Source organism: Doryrhamphus excisus, linkage group LG14 (assembly GCF_037039965.1).
Source record: "Doryrhamphus excisus strain RoL-2023G ecotype Guam linkage group LG14, RoL_Dexc_Guam_v1.1, whole genome shotgun sequence".
Taxonomy (NCBI): domain Eukaryota; kingdom Metazoa; phylum Chordata; class Actinopteri; order Syngnathiformes; family Syngnathidae; genus Doryrhamphus; species Doryrhamphus excisus.
The window spans coordinates 2,059,486-2,078,452 of record NC_136370.1 but is presented as its reverse complement, the minus strand read 5'-3'; the positions used below and the strand labels follow the sequence as shown (position 1 = coordinate 2,078,452).

The 18,967-nt window shown below is 44.5% G+C and overlaps 2 protein-coding genes and 1 long non-coding RNA gene across 3 annotated transcripts; all 3 read left to right on the top strand.

Annotated features, from left to right (window-relative positions):
* The first annotated feature begins 3,397 nt into the window (after window positions 1-3,397).
* On the top strand, window positions 3,398-6,008 carry LOC144901676 (uncharacterized). Its single transcript, XM_078795956.1, has 2 exons — window positions 3,398-4,973; window positions 5,060-6,008. Exons 1-2 carry the CDS (start codon window positions 4,922-4,924, stop codon window positions 5,383-5,385), a joined length of 378 nt encoding a protein of 125 aa, XP_078652082.1. The 5' UTR covers window positions 3,398-4,921; the 3' UTR covers window positions 5,386-6,008.
* Window positions 6,009-15,040: 9,032 nt separating this feature from the next.
* LOC144901718 (uncharacterized) lies at window positions 15,041-16,245 on the top strand. The gene is made up of 3 exons (XM_078796338.1): window positions 15,041-15,045; window positions 15,231-15,927; window positions 16,096-16,245. The coding sequence occupies exons 1-3, from the start codon at window positions 15,041-15,043 to the stop codon at window positions 16,243-16,245; spliced, it is 852 nt and encodes a 283-aa protein (XP_078652464.1).
* A 552-nt stretch (window positions 16,246-16,797) lies between these two features.
* Window positions 16,798-18,504, top strand: LOC144901677 (uncharacterized). Its single transcript, XR_013629720.1, has 3 exons — window positions 16,798-16,821; window positions 17,314-17,915; window positions 17,996-18,504. It is a non-coding gene; the product is annotated as an uncharacterized LOC144901677 (long non-coding RNA).
* The last annotated feature ends 463 nt before the right edge of the window (window positions 18,505-18,967 follow it).

The window sequence follows — 18,967 nt, the reverse complement described above, 5'->3', positions numbered from 1 at the left end:
ATTTATTTTCTAGTTCCTTCATTTATTCATGTAGGTTTTTATTTATTTTCTAGTTCCTTCATTTTTTCATGAATTTTTAAATTTATTTTCTAGTTCCTTCATTTATTCTATGTAGGTTTTTATTTATTTTCTAGTTTTCATTTATTCTATGTAGGTTTTTATTTATTTTCTAGTTCATTTATTCATGTAGGTTTTTATTTATTTTCTAGTTTTCATTTATTCTATGTAGGTTTTTATTTATTTTCTAGTTCATTTATTCATGTAGGTTTTTATTTATTTTCTAGTTCATTTATTGATGAAGGTTTTTATTTATTTTCCCATTCCTTCATTTATTCATGTAGGTTTTTATTTATTTTCTAGTTCATTTATTCATGTAGGTTTTTATTTATTTTCTAGTTTTCATTTATTCTATGTAGCTTTTTATTTATTTTCTAGTTCATTTATTCATGTAGGTTTTTATTTATTTTCTAGTTCATTGATTGATGAAGGTTTTTATTTATTTTCTAGTTCCTTCATTTAGTCATGTAGGTTTTTATTGATTTTCTAGTTCCTTCATTTATTCTTTGTAGGTTTTTATTTATTTTCTAGTTTATTTATTCATGTAGATTTTTATTTATTTTCTAGTTCATTTATTGATGAAGGTTTTTATTTATTTTCTAGTTCCTTCATTTATTCATGTAGGTTTTTATTTATTTTCTAGTTCCTTCATTTATTCATGTAGATTTTTATTTTCTAGTTCCTTCATTTATTCATGTAGTTTTTTATTTATTTTCTAGTTCCTTCATTTATTCATGTAGGTTTTTATTATTTTCTAGTTCCTTAATTCTTTCATGAATTTTTTAATTTATTTTCTAGTTCCTTCATTTTTTCATGATTTTTTAAATTTATTTTCTAGTTCCTTCATTTATTCATGATTTTTTAAATTTATTTTCTAGTTCCTTCATTTATTCATGTAGGTTTTTATTTATTTTCTAGTTCATCTATTGATGAAGGTTTTTATTTATTTTCTAGTTCCTTCATTTCTTCATGCAGGCTTTTATTTATTTTCTGGTTCCTTCATTTTTTCATGATTTTTTAAATTTATTTTCTAGTTCCTTCATTTACTCATGTAGGTTTTTATTCATTTTCTAGTTTCTTCATTTTTTCATGAATTTTGTAATTTATTTTCTAGTTCCTTCATTTATTCACGTAGGATTTTATTTATTTTCTAGTTCCTTCATTTATTGAGTATTTTTTTATTAAAAAAACTTTATTTATTGAGTAATTGAGTATTTATTTATTTATTGAATAATTAAAAAATTGAATTCATATCTGGACTGACTGCTGATTTACTTCCAGCCAGGAGCCAAAAGGGGGTGTGGCAGACATCAGCGTTGCTGGTCAGGACGGGTGTTTCCGGGCGCATGCACTGCAGCCACAACCTGGGCGGAACCTACCTGCACATGTTCTGGTACCGACAGCCACCAGGATCGGGTCTAATGCAGATTGCCAGCACCGCGCCCTTCAAGAGCCAGGCGGAATTCCACGGAGACTCCAGGCCGGACAAGCTGTCGGCCTCTCAGGTGGAGGCCGAGCGAGGGTCCCTGACGGTGGGAAACGTGCAGGCGGCTGACGGCGGCGTGTATTTCTGCGCCGTCGGCATGGTTCACTGTGCTTCACGTCTTTGGGGAAGCACGCAAAAACTAAAAAGATAGCCATAAACAGATGTAAGGTCTGTGACCCACTTTAAAGAACAGGCGGTAAGTGTGGAAAAATGCAACATTTCTGTAACATACCACACGGTGGCGCTGTCATAATACCCCATCTGGGGCAGGGCTGGGGTTTATGAACTGATTTGGCATCATGCATGCTATGGCATAGGCGCGTGCACAAACATTTTATGGGGGTACATAAATTATGATAATCATTATTATGCCAAATAAATATAGCAATAATATGCAGTGGTGTGGAAAATGGTTTGCCCCCTTCCTGATTTCTTATATTTTTATTATGTTATGGTAATGGTAATGGTAATGGTTTAATTTCATTTGAACGTGCATCAGATTCCAATTGAATGCATCCCATAATCAGTTCCCAGTTCCACATGTCCAAAAGGAGTAGGAAGAAGCAAAGCTTATTAAATCCTACCCCTCCATCTGGTACTTTTACAATCACTAACTGTTGGATTTGTTCACTTCCTGCTTTCCTAATATAGTTTAAGTTTTGTTATTTTTATTTTTGTTCACTTCCTGCTTTCATAATATAGTTTTATAGTTTTTTTTACTTTTACAATCAGTAACTGTTACATTTGTTCACTTCCTGCTTTCCTAATATAGTTTAATTTATTTTTATTTTTTTATTTGTTCACTTCCTGCTTTTATAATATAGTTTTATAGTTTTTTATAATCAGTAACTGTTACATTTGTTCACTTCCTGCTTTCCTAATATTTTTATTTTTATTTGTTCACATCCTGCTTTCATAATATGGTTTTATAGTTTTTTATAATCAGTAACTGTTACATTTGTTCACTTCTTGCTTTCCTAATATTTTTATTTTTATTTTTATTTGTTCACTTCCTGCTTTCATAATATAGTTTTATAGTTTTTTATAATCAGTAACTGTTACATTTGTTCACTTCCTGCTTTCCTAATATAGTTATTTTTATTTGTTCACTTCCTGCTTTCATAATATAGTTTTATAGTTTTTTATAATGAGTAACTGTTACATTTGTTCACTTCCTGCTTTCCTAATATTTTTATTTTTATTTGTTCACTTCCTGCTTTCCTAATATTTTTATTTTTATTTGTTCACTTCCTGCTTTCATAATATAGTTTTATAGTTTTTTTATAATCAGTAACTGTTACATTTGTTCACTTCCTGCTTTCCTAATATTTTTATTTTTATTTTTATTTTTATATTTATTTGTTCACTTCCTGCTTTTATAATATAGTTTTATAGTTTTTTTTACTTTTACAATCAGTAACTGTTACATTTGTTCACTTCCTGCTTTCCTAATATAGTTTTTAATTTTTATTTTTATTTGTTCACTTCCTGCTTTCATAATATAGTTTTATAGTTTTTTATAATCAGTAACTGTTACATTTGTTCACTTCCTGCTTTCCTAATATTTTTATTTTTATTTGTTCACTTCCTGCTTTCCTAATATTTTTATTTTTATTTGTTCACTTCCTGCTTTCATAATATAGTTTTATAGTTTTTTATAATCAGTAACTGTTACATTTGTTCACTTCCTGCTTTCCTAATATTTTTATTTTTATTTTTATTTTTATTTTTATTTTTATTTTTATTTTTATTTTTATTTTTATTTTTATTTTTATTTTTATTTTTATTTTTATTTTTATTTGTTCACTTCCTGCTTTCATAATATAGTTTTTTTAACGCTCCTCTTGTGTTGGACTCGGCACCGACCCGTTTTACATTTTAATGCATCAAAAGAATCCCATAACATTTATTTATTTATTGCATGAAGGCTTTTTGACTTTGTCAGGAAACAAAATAAAACCCAAAAAATAATTTTGGCTACATTTTAAAATGGTCTGGTTGAAATTATGACCACTGTATTGTTAGGGTGGGTTTGGACCCGGTTATAATAATAATAATAATGACTATAAAGCAATATTTAGAGCCCCAACTGAAGTCATAAGTGTCCAATTAGCCAACACAATGACAACCAGCTCCTCTTCTCATCATGGAAGCTTCAGGGGATTCTCATTTGGACCGCTTTTCCAGTATACCAGCAGAAAAACAAGGTCCAGTTTACATGGGAGGGGAATTCACTCATTTGATTGGCTGATTTCACATTTACAATTTGGATCATGGAAAGAATGGCAAGAAGTACAGTGAACCAAGATCTGGACCTGTTCTGCTTTTTCATTTCACTTTATACTAAAGTTCTGTTGATGAAAACAATCACTTTTTCTACCTTTTCTTGACATGAATATATATGGGTCAAAATTCACCCCAACACCATACATGTTTCTTTACTGATTCATACTAAAATGAGAAAATAAATACAACTAATTAATTTAAGAGATATGTTCTATATCCCTCAGTAATAGCCATGTAACAAAAGAACCTTCATTTTATGAATATGATTCTTTTGAGGTTCATTTTTGGAAATAGAAATGGAGGGGTATAGTGACAAAAAAAGGCCTACATGGCCACACCAAAAGTATTAAAAGCAACATTTTCATGAATGAGGAAGCCTAAGAAGGTAACCAAGACATGAGAAGCAAATTTGATAGTAACTTATTATTTTTAGTGTATTTTATAGCTGATTTAATACATAATATGGGTCAAAACCGACCCGTTAACATAAGAGATGATACCAGAAATCTAACACAAGAGGAAGTGTTTCATATAATGAAATAAAAACACAAAATAAATTTTTTAAAATGAAACATTTTATTATTAAGGGTGAAAAAATTTCGACGCCACATGGCCCTGTGTGGAAAAAGTCTGAAAAAAAACAACTTCTGCAAAAGTTTATAAAGTCATTTCTAAAGCTTTAGGACTCCAGCCAACCACAGCGAGAGCCATTATCCACAAATAGCAAAAACATGGAAGGAGTGGTGAACCTTCCCAGAAGTTGCCGGCCGACCAAAATGACCCCAAGAGAGCACGAGTCGAGACGAGTCTTCTTAGAGGTCACAAAAGACCCCACAAAAACTGCCAAAATCAAAACCACTGCTGAACAAAAATAACAAACATTTGAGGAGAATTGTTCATGAGAAGGTTTTTTTTTTTAATTGAATGAAGAAAGAGGACTTTTCTCATGCATGGTGACCTGCCCGGTGCTTGAGCTCCACCAGGGGTCTACCCGTGCATGAACCTGTTATTACGCCACCACACGCTGACCCCGCCCACATGCGCTGCAGGTATTTAGTAGACGTGACAGCCGCATGAGATGAGCACAAAGTCATGGTGGTGCTCCGGTTCCTCGGCATTGCTGCCAGCATTGCTCTGCTCTCAGGTACCAACGTACACACGCTAACTGTACAACATCTTCTCTCGGTGCTGGAATAAGCCCACCTTTTGTCTTCTGTATCTTCTCACCAGGAGAGAAAGTCCACCAGACTCCCACTGACATCTTCAAGGAAATGGGACAGACGGCCACTCTCCAATGTTCTCACAGCGTTCAGAACTACTACCAGATACTTTGGTACAAGAACGTAGACATGCAAATGGACCTCCTGGGGTACATGTATTACTCCACGCCGACCGTGGAGAAGGGTGTGGACGTGGACATCAAAGGGGGCGCCTCGGCGAACACAATGTGCCATCTGATCATCCCAAAGCTCACCCTGAACAGCAGTGCACTTTATTACTGTGCAGCTAGCTACCACGGTGTAGCACCATGCCGTGTCCCCGTGTCAGAAACCTAATACCACCCCCCCCCCTCAACCTCCCACCTGGATCCAACCATTCATATTAGAATGGGAGGTTCCACCGATGGTTGATGTCTTCACAGATGTCTTCTCCCAGCAGCATCGTTACCACAGCAACAGTCCTCGACACCATCAAGTTATTTGAACTGGCAAACTGACTGGTCAACATAAGTGGGCGGATCCTAACACCTGATTGGTACATGTCCACTTTTCATGGCCTTGCATTGGCCCATTAAGGTTACTAAGCTGAACTGTTGGTACCGTTAAAATGAATAAAACATGAATTAACAATAAGATATTAGCATACACCTGGCAACATGGGTTTGTGTACTCCACACCATTCCTCAACGTTTCATGTCCAGATCTGTCATAGCGAGGCCCCCTACAACCTTTCCTGTGGACAGGATGGCACCAGAGACCCCAGAAGCCCAGTGAGGGCAACATGAAATTATTTCACCCGACCAATCCCAGAAACCCTCCAAGTATTTTTACAAATGATCACCCTCAACAAACCGCAAAGAACCTCAAATGAAGGCATTGGAGACAAATGAGATATACAGCAGATGGAAGGACATTGGGGACATGAAGGACACGGGGACATGAAGGACACAAAGGACAAGGGGGACATGAAGGACACGGGGGACACAAAGAACACGGGGGCATTAAGGACACTGGGGACATGAAGGACATTGGGGACATGAAGGACATTGGGGACACAAAGGACACTGGGGACATGAAGGACACTGGGGACATGAAGGACACGGGGGACACAAAAGACATGGGGGACACGAAGGACACTGGGGACATGAAGGACACGGGGGACATGAAGGACACGGGGGACACGAAGGACACTGAGGACACAAAGGACACGGGGGACGCAAAGGACACGGGGGACACAAAGGAAATGGGGGACATGAAGGACACGGGGGACACAAAGGACACAGGGGACACAAAGGACATGGGGGACACGTAGGACACTGGGGACATGAAGGACACAGGGGACATGAAGAACATGGGGGACATGAAGGACACTGGGGACACAAAGAACACGGGGGCATTAAGGACACTGGGGACATGAAGGACATTGGGGACATGAAGGACATTGGGGACATGAAGGACACTGGGGACATGAAAGACACGGGGGACACAAAAGACATGGGGGACACGAAGGACATGGGGGCATGAAGGACACTGGGGACATGAAGGACACGGGGGACACAAAGGACAAAGGGGACATGAAGGACACGGGGGACACAAAGGACACGGGGGACACAAAGGAAATGGGGGACATGAAGGACACGGGGGACACAGGGGACACAAAGGACATGGGGGACACGTAGGACACTGGGGACATGAAGGACACAGGGGACATGAAGAACATGGGGGACATGAAGGACACTGAGGACACGAAGGACACGGGGGACACAAAGGACACTGGGGACATGAGGGACACAAAGGACATGGGGGACATGAAGGACATGGGGGACACAAAGGACACGGGGGACACGAAGGACACGGGACACGAAGGACACTGGGGACACAAAGGACACAGGGGACACGAAGGACACGGGGGACATGAAGGACACGGGGGAAACAAAGGACACAAAGGACACTGGGGACACGAAGGACACTGGGGACACAAAGGACATGGGGGACATGAAGGACATGGGGGACACAAAGGACACGGGGGACATGAAGGACACGGGACACGAAGGGCACTGGGAGCACAAAGGACACGGCGAACACAAAGGACATGGGAGACATGAAGGATACGGGGGACACGAAGGACAATGGGGACACGAAGGACATGGGGGACACAAAGGACATGAAGGACACGTGGGACACGAAGGACATGGGGGACACAAAGGACATGAAGGACCCGGGGGACACTCCTGGGGCTGGAGAGTCAGGAGGACAGGACCGATTCATGCTGGAAAGCAAACAGCGCCCCCTTCCTCTGTTGCCGATGGAGTGACTTCCTGTGTAACTTCCTGCCCCTCCTTGCCAGACACAAACGGCCACAAAGAACCTGTTTTGGTGGCCACGTTCAACATGAAACCTCAGTCTTCATCCCTCATGGTCTTCTTCACCAATGTCCTCTGCATGACAGGTAAGGCTGCACCTGCCGGATCCCGAATGTTTTTATGTCTCTTCAGAGACCTCTACTTGTGCCGTCGTGTCTTCAACACCTTGGTGTCTTCTCAGGAGTCCAGCTGAGCCCAGACAAAACGGTCTTCCAGGCGCCTCACAGAGTCTTCAGTAAAGAGAACGACCAAGTGACACTAAGTTTCCGCCACCGGATCCAGAACTACGACACCATCCTGTGGTACCGGCGCTTGGCCGGCACCGCCGCCCTGGAGTTGATCGCCTTGGTGAACTACAAAGAGCCCTCAGTGGTGGGGCACTTGAGGAGCCGCTTCAACGTGAGTGGCGACGGTGAGAAGATGGCTCACCTTCACATCCTCAAACCGATACGCAATGCTGACAGCGGCCAGTATTTTGGTGCGACAAGTACCCACAGTCGTAAAGACCACTACGCTAGCGCACAAAAACCCTCCAGAAGATAAGAGAACAAAAGGAAACCACTGACACTCAAAAGTCAAATACACTGCTGGGGTTGTGGTTTCCTCCATCCATACTACCGGTGTGGTGTTCCCCAGGGTTCCATCCTAGGGCCCGTCTACTTCTCATTGTTGATGCAGATTATGATTATGATATCCCTAGCGCCCTCCTCATGGCACTTTACTCGCTATCTTCATCCTTCTCCATCTGAGTGCGGCTATGGACATCCCTCATCTACATCCGAGTGCGGCTATGGACATCCCTCATCTCCATCCGAGTGCAGTTATGGACATCCCTCATCTCCATCCGAGTGCGGCTATGGACATCCCTCATCTCCATCCGAGTGCGGCTATGGACATCCCTCATCTCCACCCGAGTGCGGCTATGGACATCCCTCATCTCCACCCGAGTGCGGCTATGGACATCCCTCATCTCCATCCGAGTGCGGCTATGGACATCCCTCATCCCCATTCGAGTGCGGCTATGGACATCCCTCATCTCCATCCGAGTGCAGCTATGGACATCCCTCATCTCCATCCGAGTGCGGCTATGGACATCCCTCATCTCCATCCAAATGCGGTTATGGACATCCCTCATCTCCACCCGAGTGCGGCTATGGACATCCCTCATCTCCACCCGAGTGCGGCTATGGACATCCCTCATCTCCATCCGAGTGCGGCTATGGACATCCCTCATCTCCATCCGAGTGCGGCTATGGACATCCCTCATCTCCATCTGAGTGCGGCTATAGACATCCCTCATCTCCATCTGAGTGCGGCTATGGACATCCCTCATCTCCATCTGAGTGTGGCTATGACCATCCCTCATCTCGATCTGAGTGCGGCTATGGACATTCCTCATCTCCATCTGAGTGCGTCTATGGACATTTCTCATCTCCATCTGAGTGCGGCTATGGACATCCCTCATCTCCATCCGAGTGCAGCTATGGACACCCCTCATCTCCATCCGAGTGCGGCTATGGACATCCCTCATCTCCATCCGAGTGCGGCTATGGACATCCCTCATCTCCATCTGAGTGTGGCTGTAGACATCCCTCATCTCCATCTGAGTGCGGCTATGGACATTTCTCATCTCCATCTGAGTGCGGCTATGGACATCCCTCATCTCCATCCGAGTGCGGCTATGGACATTCCTCATCTCCATCTGAGTGCGGCTATGGACATCCCTCATCTCCATCCGAGTGCGGCTATGGACATTCCTCATCTCCATCTGAGTGCGGCTATGGACATCCCTCATCTCCATCTGAGTGCAGCTATGGACGTTCCTCACGCCATCCTCAATAAGACTATCCGCCATCCACATCAGTCACGACTTAGTTTCATTATGTCTCAGCCTGAAGTCCGGTCATCCGCATCACTTTGGGCGTGCCTCAAGGCTGTGTCCTGGGGCCCCTCATCATCTACCTCCTACATTTGGTGAAATAATGTCCATTGTATTGCTTTGTGGAAAACACCCAGCTCATCCCGGTTTCATCCCATCTGCTCCCAAACTCCCAAAGTCACTCCCACCAGACCAGTTCCAGACCCAAAACCCACTTGTTCAGGACTTCTACTGGGATTTGACTTTGCCATTCTTAAATAAGAGGATTGCTCTTGTGTCCAATAATAAAGCCTCTTTCATAGATCAAATGTTGTTCTATAAGAACTAGGATGTGTCTTTCTACAGTCTAGGTCAACTTCTGCTGTCAATGTCAACCTCACCAAGACCTTAAGAATCCTGCTCAACGTGGTTTTGACAGTCTGGGCTTTTAGCTCCGTGGTTCATGCGCTCAAGTCGGATTCTTGCAGGCCTTCAGCGGGGGCCTGCAAGCTAGTTATAATACGGCCCAAGTATCCACTGACAATGCTAAGCTATTATGCCATCATATGTTGTGCTATAGCAGCATAGCATAGCATTATATGATGGGATGCTATGTTGTGGTAAGTACTCAGAGTGGAGATGCATGCAGAGATATGGAGCTGCACGGAGAGAGGGGGGGCATGAGAGTGGTGGTGGTGGGCAGGGAGGGAAAACCATGAAAAAACCTGCTGCGGGTTTTTGAGCAAAGCGTTCACACTGTGGGTACAGGGGGCCACGGTGATACAAGGCAATGGGGGCGCTGTACAAAAACCCCCTCCCATTAGATCCACTGTGTGCACCGCTGGCAGGGGGCCACATCTAACAGGACGGCACCGATTGATACACTTTTCATGCTAGTCTGGATGATTGGACTGCTTTTGGTCTTTTCAATGATGAGGACTTGGGACTTGATGAGGATGGCAACAGAGGTGAAGCCCTCTTTGGAAAAGGGACAAAAGATGGAAAAGTATCATGAAAAGTTTGGACTATTACGGCCAAGAATCACTGGGAACTACGGACAGCCTGGACAAGGGACCAAAGGGATGATTTTGCTAAATGAGTCGGCTCCTACGAGGTCTTCTTTGGGAATTGAACAAGAAGTGTTTTGGGTGAGGATGCTTTGCAATGATTTCCTGATGCTGAGCCGCTGACACCGTGGGACGTATGACGCCTACTTTGGCCAGGGTATAAAAGGGACCGTTCTCGGTGGGTAAGACCACACCGACTTTGGTGCCGGAACAGGGTTCAGCAGAACAAGTCGAGATAAGGAACTGAAAACGGTCCAGTGGGATCAAACTGAAGTTGGGAATAATACGTAGTCGTTCCGAGATGTTTGGGGTACCAGACACCTGTACTGTGACGCTTACAGTTCTTCCGAAGTTTACTTTGGTGCCGGAACAAGGCTAACAGTTCTAGGTAAGACGCCAGAACAAGTCCATGTTGGGAAGTTCAACGCTTCCTGAGTCTGACCAGCCAAAGTTGGAGAACGTGTGGTGGTGAAATGGCTTCTTTAGAGCACAAAACAGTTGCCCTGTGACAAGGCTAACAGTTCCAGGTAAGTCATTGGAAGACATGTAAACGCTCCCAGAGTCCAACAAGAAATCTAACAAGAAAACGGTTTTCAATGAACAAAAGATCATCCTAGTTTGTTGCATGAGCCAACCACAGTGTGGAACAGTTATGACCCAGCATTCTTCGGCGCAGGAACAAGGCTAACAGTTCTGGGTAAGACTCCGAAACAAGTCCGTGGAAGCAATGGAAAAGCTTCAAGAGCCTTTAAAGAAAACTCTTTTCAATGGAGTTCAAGTCAATAGAGTAGTGTTGTTAGCGGTTAACAAGGTTAACAGTCCTAGGTAAGACACCAGAACTAGTCCATGTAAGGAATTTAAAGGCCTCCAGAGTCTGGAACTGTTTTTACATTGGAGGGAAAAAAAGAGCGTGTTGTTTGGTACACAAAAAAAGAGTTGCAATGTTTGGTACACGGGACAACCGCACTGTGAATAACTACGATGAAGTTTTCTTTGGTGGCGGAACAAGGTTAACAGTCCTAGGTAAGACACCAGAACTAGTCCATGTAAGGAATTTAGAGGACTCCTTCATGTCAAGGGGTTTTCTATCAAACTAGAGTCTTTGCGGGCGGTTGGGGATACTGCTTGTGGTTCTTGTGAAGCTTTCTTTGGTGCAGGAACAAGGTTAGCAGTCCTAGCTAAGACACCAGAACTAGTCCATGTAAGGGATTTAAATGCTTTCGGAATCTGGAACTGTTTTTAATGGAGTTCAAATTGGTGGAAAAAAGACACCAGAACTAGTCCATGTAAGGAATTTAAAGGCCTCCAGAGTCTGGAACTGTTTTTACATTGGAGGGGAAAAAAGAGTTGCGATGTTTGGTACACGAGACAACCGCACTGTGAATAACTACGCTGGCAATGAAGCTTTCTTTGGTGGCGGAACAAGGTTAACAGTCCTAGGTAAGACACCAGAACTAGTCCATGCAAGGAATTTAGAGGACTCCTTCATGTCAAGGGGTTTTCTATCAAACAGTTTTAGGTAAGTTAGGTAGGTAAGGTCTTTGCGGGCGGTTGGGGATACTGCTTGTGGTTCTTGTGAAGCTTTCTTTGGTGCAGGAACAAGGTTAGCAGTCCTAGCTAAGACACCAGAACTAGTCCATGTAAGGAATTTAGAGGACTCCTTCAAGTCAAGGGGTTTTCTATCAAACAGTTCTGGGTAAGTTAGGTAGGTAAGGTCTTTGCGGGCGGTTGGGGGTACTGCTTGTGGTTCTTGTGAAGCTTCCTTTGGTGCAGGAACAAGGTTAGCAGTCCTAGCTAAGACACCAGAACTAGTCCATGTAAGAGATTTAAATGCTTTCGGAATCTGGAACTGTTTTAATGGAGTTCAAATTGGTGGAAAAAAAAGAGTCGCTATGTTTGGTACACGAGACAACCGCACTGTGACCAGTTATGGCTATGAAGTTTACTTTGGTGCCGGAACAAGGTTAACAGTCCTAGGTAAGACACCAGAACTAGTCCATGTAAGGAATTTAGAGGACTCCTTCATGTCAAGGGGTTTTCTATCAAACTAGAGTCTTTGCGGGCGGTTGGGGATACTGCTTGTGGTTCTTGTGAAGCTTCCTTTGGTGCAGGAACAAGGTTAGCAGTCCTAGCTAAGACACCAGAACTAGTCCATGTAAGGAATTTAGAGGACTCCTTCATGTCAAGGGGTTTTCTATCAAACCAGAGTCTTTGCGGGCGGTTGGGGGTACTGCTTGTGGTTCTTGTGAAGCTTCCTTTGGTGCAGGAACAAGGTTAGCAGTCCTAGCTAAGACCCCATCCAAGGCTTTCCAAGTCAAGTGGATTTCTGTGATTCCCGCAGGATGTCGGTGTTGCTACGACGTTAGTGTTCATGTTGACAAACGGGGGCCATATTAGCACGAGTACAGCAGGTGCAGGCGATGAGGCGGGTGCGGCGTGCATGGATGTTGCCTTCAAGGGGCTCAGACAGAAAGATAAGAGAGGCCAGCGGAGGACAAAGAGCTTTCTGTCGTGGCTGCAAGGCTCTGTGCTCCTACAACCAAGCTTTTTTCGCCGCGGGGACCAAACTCAGCGTTTTAGGTAAGAAAAGCTGAGACCCAAATCCAAACGTGTCGGCTATGGACTCTTGGAAGCTATTTTAGTGGATGGAACGGACGTGTTGGTTGTTAAGGTTCCTGCTAAAGTACAAATACTTCTTGTAATCAAACATTTGGCTCTCAGCTTCTTTTTCATATCTGCTCATGGAAACTCTGGGCACGCCCGATAAAGTCTTCTTCAGGACATCATGTGACGGAAGCGGCACGCCGAGATGCCGCCTGTGACTTCTTTGTGTTTGCTTCACGTGTGGTAAACCAGCACAAACTGTCACTCTTTTTGTCTTTTTCACATCAATGTGAGCAGCTCCGTGTCTACACGCGTACGTTGGCGGCGTGAGGGAAGAAAACGCCAGGAAATACGCTGCTGGGGGTGAAACACCAAAAAAAAAACAACAACACGTGGAAGTATACGGCTAAAATGGACGGCGAGGACGACCTTGAAATGTGCTAAATGAACTTGAAAATCATTCCGGCATAAATGCTCTTTTTATCTCCGTTACATGCTTCCTTGTCACAACATGAATGCATATGCGCATCTCTGCGGGTGGAGGCGGGGCCGCTAGAATACACACACAGTGCGGAAGCGTGGAAAGTAGTAGAAATTGGATTTTTTTTTGGTGAAAGTAACGTTCAATCTCATGTCAAAATCATCCCCGACTAGTCAGCTGGCGGAGGACTATGGCGACAGGAAGTAGGTTAGGTTTACTTGGAATGAAATAGCCGCCAATGGTCGGGAAAGCCGGTTAGTTGGCTTGATTGACGGCTCTGAAATGGGAAAGGTGGACATCAGGTTTGTGGAAGACTCAAAGGCCCCAAATGAGGTGACCACCAGGAAATTGTCTTTCCAAAAGCACACATGCTAGCATGCTAGCTTGATGGACGACTCCCATGGAAAAGACGTGGTGTTTTCCCAAAAAGCTTCTTGGAGATGGACCCCACGTTCATCCACGACTAAATTGTAAAACATGTCCATCCATCTTCTAGTCTGCTTCTCCTAAAAACGTATCCCAGCTTTGAGGGAAAGCTGATGAAGGAGGCTTCCAGAAAGACGGAGGTTATGTTGGACCGGAGTGTTTTCCAGAAGATGTACGTCAGGATTGTGGTGCTTAGTGATGGTGCTAGAACTTTAGGACCACTCCTTTCTGTGTTTTCTCCAAACCTAAGAACCCGACCTGAACATCACGCCACCAAAGGTGACCTTGCTCAAACCTTCGCCACACGAGTGCAGCGACCACAAGGACGCCGAGAAGAAGAAGACTTTGGTGTGCGTGGCCACCGGTTTCTATCCGGACCACGTCAGCGTGGTGTGGAAGGTCAACCAGAAGGAGGTGAGCAGGGGCGTGGCCACAGACGCCCAGGCCCTGCGGAGCGGGGACCACTACAGCATCACCAGCAGGCTGAGGGTCCCGGCCGGCCGCTGGTCCGACCCCGACACGGACTTCACATGCGTGGTCCGGTTCTTCAACGGGAACGAAACGGTGGACTATCCCGCGTCCGTCAACGGAGAGAAAGGTCAGTTCCGTTTCCCATGGTCAGCAATCGTCTTCCCTTCCTCACGTCGGCATCTTCTCCTCGCTTCCAGGCTGGGGGGAGGAAGGCGCCGTGACACGAGGTCTGTCCGCTCGCCTGAAAGCTTTCACACGCCTCGCTGCTTTCTAAACCTTCTCGTCCCGCTGCAGAAAACTTCCTGAAGATCTTGCAGAGCGCCAAACTCTCCTACAGCGTCCTCATCGCCAAGAGCTGCGTCTACGGAGCCTTCGTCTTCTTGCTGATCTGGAAGCTTCGGGTTGGTTGGACCCCATGCTGCCTTCCATCTGGCTTCAAACACAACAAGAGCATATTTATTTGGGGGATGTTCTATTTGGCCTCCTGGTTACTTCACGGGACGTGGAGGACATGCGTGACATCACATGGACGCCGTATATGTATCATATCTTTATTTACATTCACTAGTTACTCATCACTCAGCAACTGACCACACCACCTTTCTTAAAGCTACACACCACCTTTTTACCTCGCCTTCTCAGGTTCTGGGGGACTTTAGAGGCGTGGACCGTTCAACCTATGAGGTTCTGGTGGACTTTAGAGGCGTGGATTGTTCAATCTATGAGGTTCTGGTGGACTTTAGAGGCGTGGACCGTTCAACCTATGAGGTTCTGGTGGACTTTAGAGGCGTGGACCGTTCAACCTATGAGGTTCTGGGGGACTTTAGAGGCGTGGACCGTTCAACCTATGAGGTTCTGGGGGACTTTAGAGGCGTGGACCGTTCAACCTATGAGGTTCTGGATGACTTTAGAGGTGTGGACCGTTCAATCTCTGAGGTTCTGGGGGACTTTAGAGGTGTGGACCGTTCAACCTATGAGGTTCTGGGGGACTTTAGAGGTGTGGACCGTTCAACCTATGAGGTTCTGGGGGACTTTAGAGCCGTGGACCGTTCAACCTATGAGGTTCTGGTGGACTTTAGAGGCGTGGACCGTTCAACCTATGAGGTTCTAGATGACTTGAGAGGTGTGGACCGTTCAACCTATGAGGTTCTGGGGGACTTTAGAGGCGTGGACCGTTCAACCTATGAGGTTCTGGGGGACTTTAGAGGCGTGGACCGTTCAATCTATGAGGTTCTGGATGACTTTAGAGGCGTGGACCGTTCAACCTATGAGGTTCTGGATGACTTTAGAGGTGTGGACCGTTCAACCTATGAGGTTCTGGTGGACTTTAGAGGTGTGGACCGTTCAACCTATGAGGTTCTGGGGGACTTTAGAGGCGTGGACCGTTCAACCTATGAGGTTCTGGTGGACTTTAGAGGTGTGGACCGTTCAACCTATGAGGTTCTGGTGGACTTTAGAGGTGTGGACCGTTCAACCTATGAGGTTCTGGATGACTTTAGAGGTGTGGACCGTTCAACCTATGAGGTTCTGGATGACTTTAGAGGTGTGGACCGTTCAACCTATGAGGTTCTGGTGGACTTTAGAGGCGTGGACCGTTCAACCTATGAGGTTCTAGATGACTTTAGAGGTGTGGACCGTTCAATCTATGAGGTTCTGGGGGACTTTAGAGGCATGGACCGTTCAACCTATGAGGTTCTAGATGACTTTAGAGGTGTGGACCGTTCAATCTATGAGGTTCTAGATGACTTTAGAGGTGTGGACCGTTCAATCTATGAGGTTCTGGGGGACTTTAGAGGCGTGGACCGTTCAACCTATGAGGTTCTGGTGGACTTTAGAGGCGTGGACCGTTCAACCTATGAGGTTCTGGATGACTTTAGAGGCGTGGACCGTTCAACCTATGAGGTTCTGGTGACTTTAGAGGCGTGAACCGTTCAATCTCTGAGGTTCTGGGGGACTTTAGAGGCGTGGACCGTTCAATCTATGAGGTTCTGGGGGACTTTAGAGGTGTGGACCGTTCAATCTATGAGGTTCTGGATGACTTTAGAGGCGTGGACTGTTCAACCTATGAGGTTCTGGTGGACTTTAGAGGCGTGGATTGTTCAATCTAAGAGGTTCTGGTGGACTTTAGAGGCGTGGACCGTTCAACCTATGAGGTTCTGGATGACTTTAGAGGTGTGGACCGTTCAATCTCTGAGGTTGTGTGACTTTAGAGGTGTGGACCGTTCAACCTATGAGGTTCTGGATGACTTTAGAGGTGTGGACCGTTCAACCTATGAGGTTCTGGATGACTTTAGAGGCGTGGACCGTTCAATCTCTGAGGTTGTGTGACTTTAGAGGTGTGGACCGTTCTATCTATGAGGTTCTGGTTGACTTTAGAGGCATGGACCGTTCAACCTATGAGGTTCTGGGTGACTTTAGAGGCGTGGATTGTTCAACCTATGAGGTTCTGGATGACTTTAGAGGTGTGGACCGTTCAATCTCTGAGGTTGTGTGACTTTAGAGGTGTGGACCGTTCAATCTATGAGGTTCTGGTTGACTTTAGAGGCATGGACCGTTCAATGTCTGAGGTTGTGTGACTTTAGAGGTGTGGACCGTTCAACCTATGAGGTTCTGGTGGACTTTAGAGGTGTGGATCGTTCAATCTTTGAGGTTCTGGGTGACTTTAGAGGCGTGGATTGTTCAACCTATGAGGTTCTGGATGACTTTAGAGGCGTGGACCGTTCAACCTATGAGGTCCTGGTGGACTTTAGAGGCGTGGACCGTTCAATGTATGAGGTTGTGTGACTTTAGAGGCGTGGAATGTTCAATCTCTGAGGTTGTGTGACTTTAGAGGTGTGGACCGTTCAATCTCTGAGGTTGTGTGACTTTAGAGGCGTGGACCGTTCAATCTCTGAGGTTGTGTGACTTTAGAGGCGTGGACCGTTCAATCTCTGAGGTTGTGTGACTTTAGAGGTGTGGACCATTCAATCTCTGAGGTTCTGGGTGACTTTAGAGGCGTGGACCGTTCAATCTCTGAGGTTGTGTGACTTTAGAGGTGTGGAATGTTCAATCTCTGAGGTTGTGTGACTTTAGAGGCGTGGAATGTTCAATCTCTGAGGTTGTGTGACTTTAGAGGCGTGGACCGTTCAATCTCTGAGGTTGTGTGACTTTAGAGGTGTGGACCATTCAATCTCTGAGGTTCTGGGTGACTTTAGAGGCGTGGACCGTTCAATCTCTGAGGTTGTGTGACTTTAGAGGTGTGGAATGTTCAATCTCTGAGGTTGTGTGACTTTAGAGGCGTGGAATGTTCAATCTCTGAGGTTGTGTGACTTTAGAGGTGTGGACCGTTCAATCTCTGAGGTTGTGTGACTTTAGAGGCGTGGAATGTTCAATCTCTGAGGTTGTGTGACTTTAGAGGCGTGGAATGTTCAATCTCTGAGGTTGTGTGACTTTAGAGGTGTGGACCGTTCAATCTCTGAGGTTGTGTGACTTTAGAGGCGTGGAATGTTCAATCTCTGAGGTTGTGTGACTTTAGAGGTGTGGACCGTTCAATCTCTGAGGTTGTGTGACTTTAGAGGTGTGGACCGTTCAATCTCTGAGGTTGTGTGACTTTAGAGGTGTGGACCGTTCAATCTCTGAGGTTGTGTGACTTTAGAGGCGTGGAATATTCAATCTCTGAGGTTGTGTGACTTTAGAGGCGTGGAATGTTCAATCTCTGAGGTTGTGTGACTTTAGAGGTATAGTGTACTAACGCTGGCATTCCCTGGTGTGTTTGTTTCAGGTCTCCTCGAGGAAAAGCGGCTAAAGAAGGGCAGCCCTTTCTGTTTGATTGCTCTGCTATTGATTGTGTGACCTGTTTGCTGAATAAAAGTATTCCATGGTACCAACTGTGTGCTTTGGTGTTATTCAACAAGAGTGATGAAGGACACGAAGACATCCCAGCAATGCCAAGTTGACATCGGAGTACTTGTGTACTGCAGCAAGCCTCAAGTTGTTGAAGTGTAACTGTGTTTTTTTACAAACACGATCTTGGCGACGGAGGCGATGAAGTCAGATCAAAGTTGTTGCTGTTGTTGAGCGAATCAAAGGTCATAGAAGGAGAGAGGATGTGGTCGCTCGCTGTTGAAATGACACACAAACACACACAAGCACAAACTTTCCAGTCACCGCAACCTCACGCTTGCATGATGCACCTGCACACACACACACACATCAGCAAAGTGCTGGCACAATTCCACTTTGCGTGCTAACTAAGATGTTTACCAAGATGTGGTGCAGACAATATGGATGTACAGTAGAACATCACACATGCATCACAGACACAAGTGTCTAAACAACTTTATTATTATTACATGAATTAAAATATATCAAAAGCACATTGTCATAAATCATACTTTATTAAATATGATGGCAATTGTAAAAAAATGCCTTTCAATTTCTTTCAAAAATCTTTCAATGTTTAGCTATCATTTTTTGGGGATTAAAATGATTTATTTTAAGTATTTCAAAGAAAGTCCTAGCTTTGTCAAAGATTTGTTTTGCAAGTTTGGCGACCCCATGTGGTAAAAAGTAGCATGACAATTAAAATAAATGTTTTTACATGAACCCCCATCCGGTTTCACGTATCTATACACTGTACAGTATGTTTACGTTAAACTGTATTTATTAT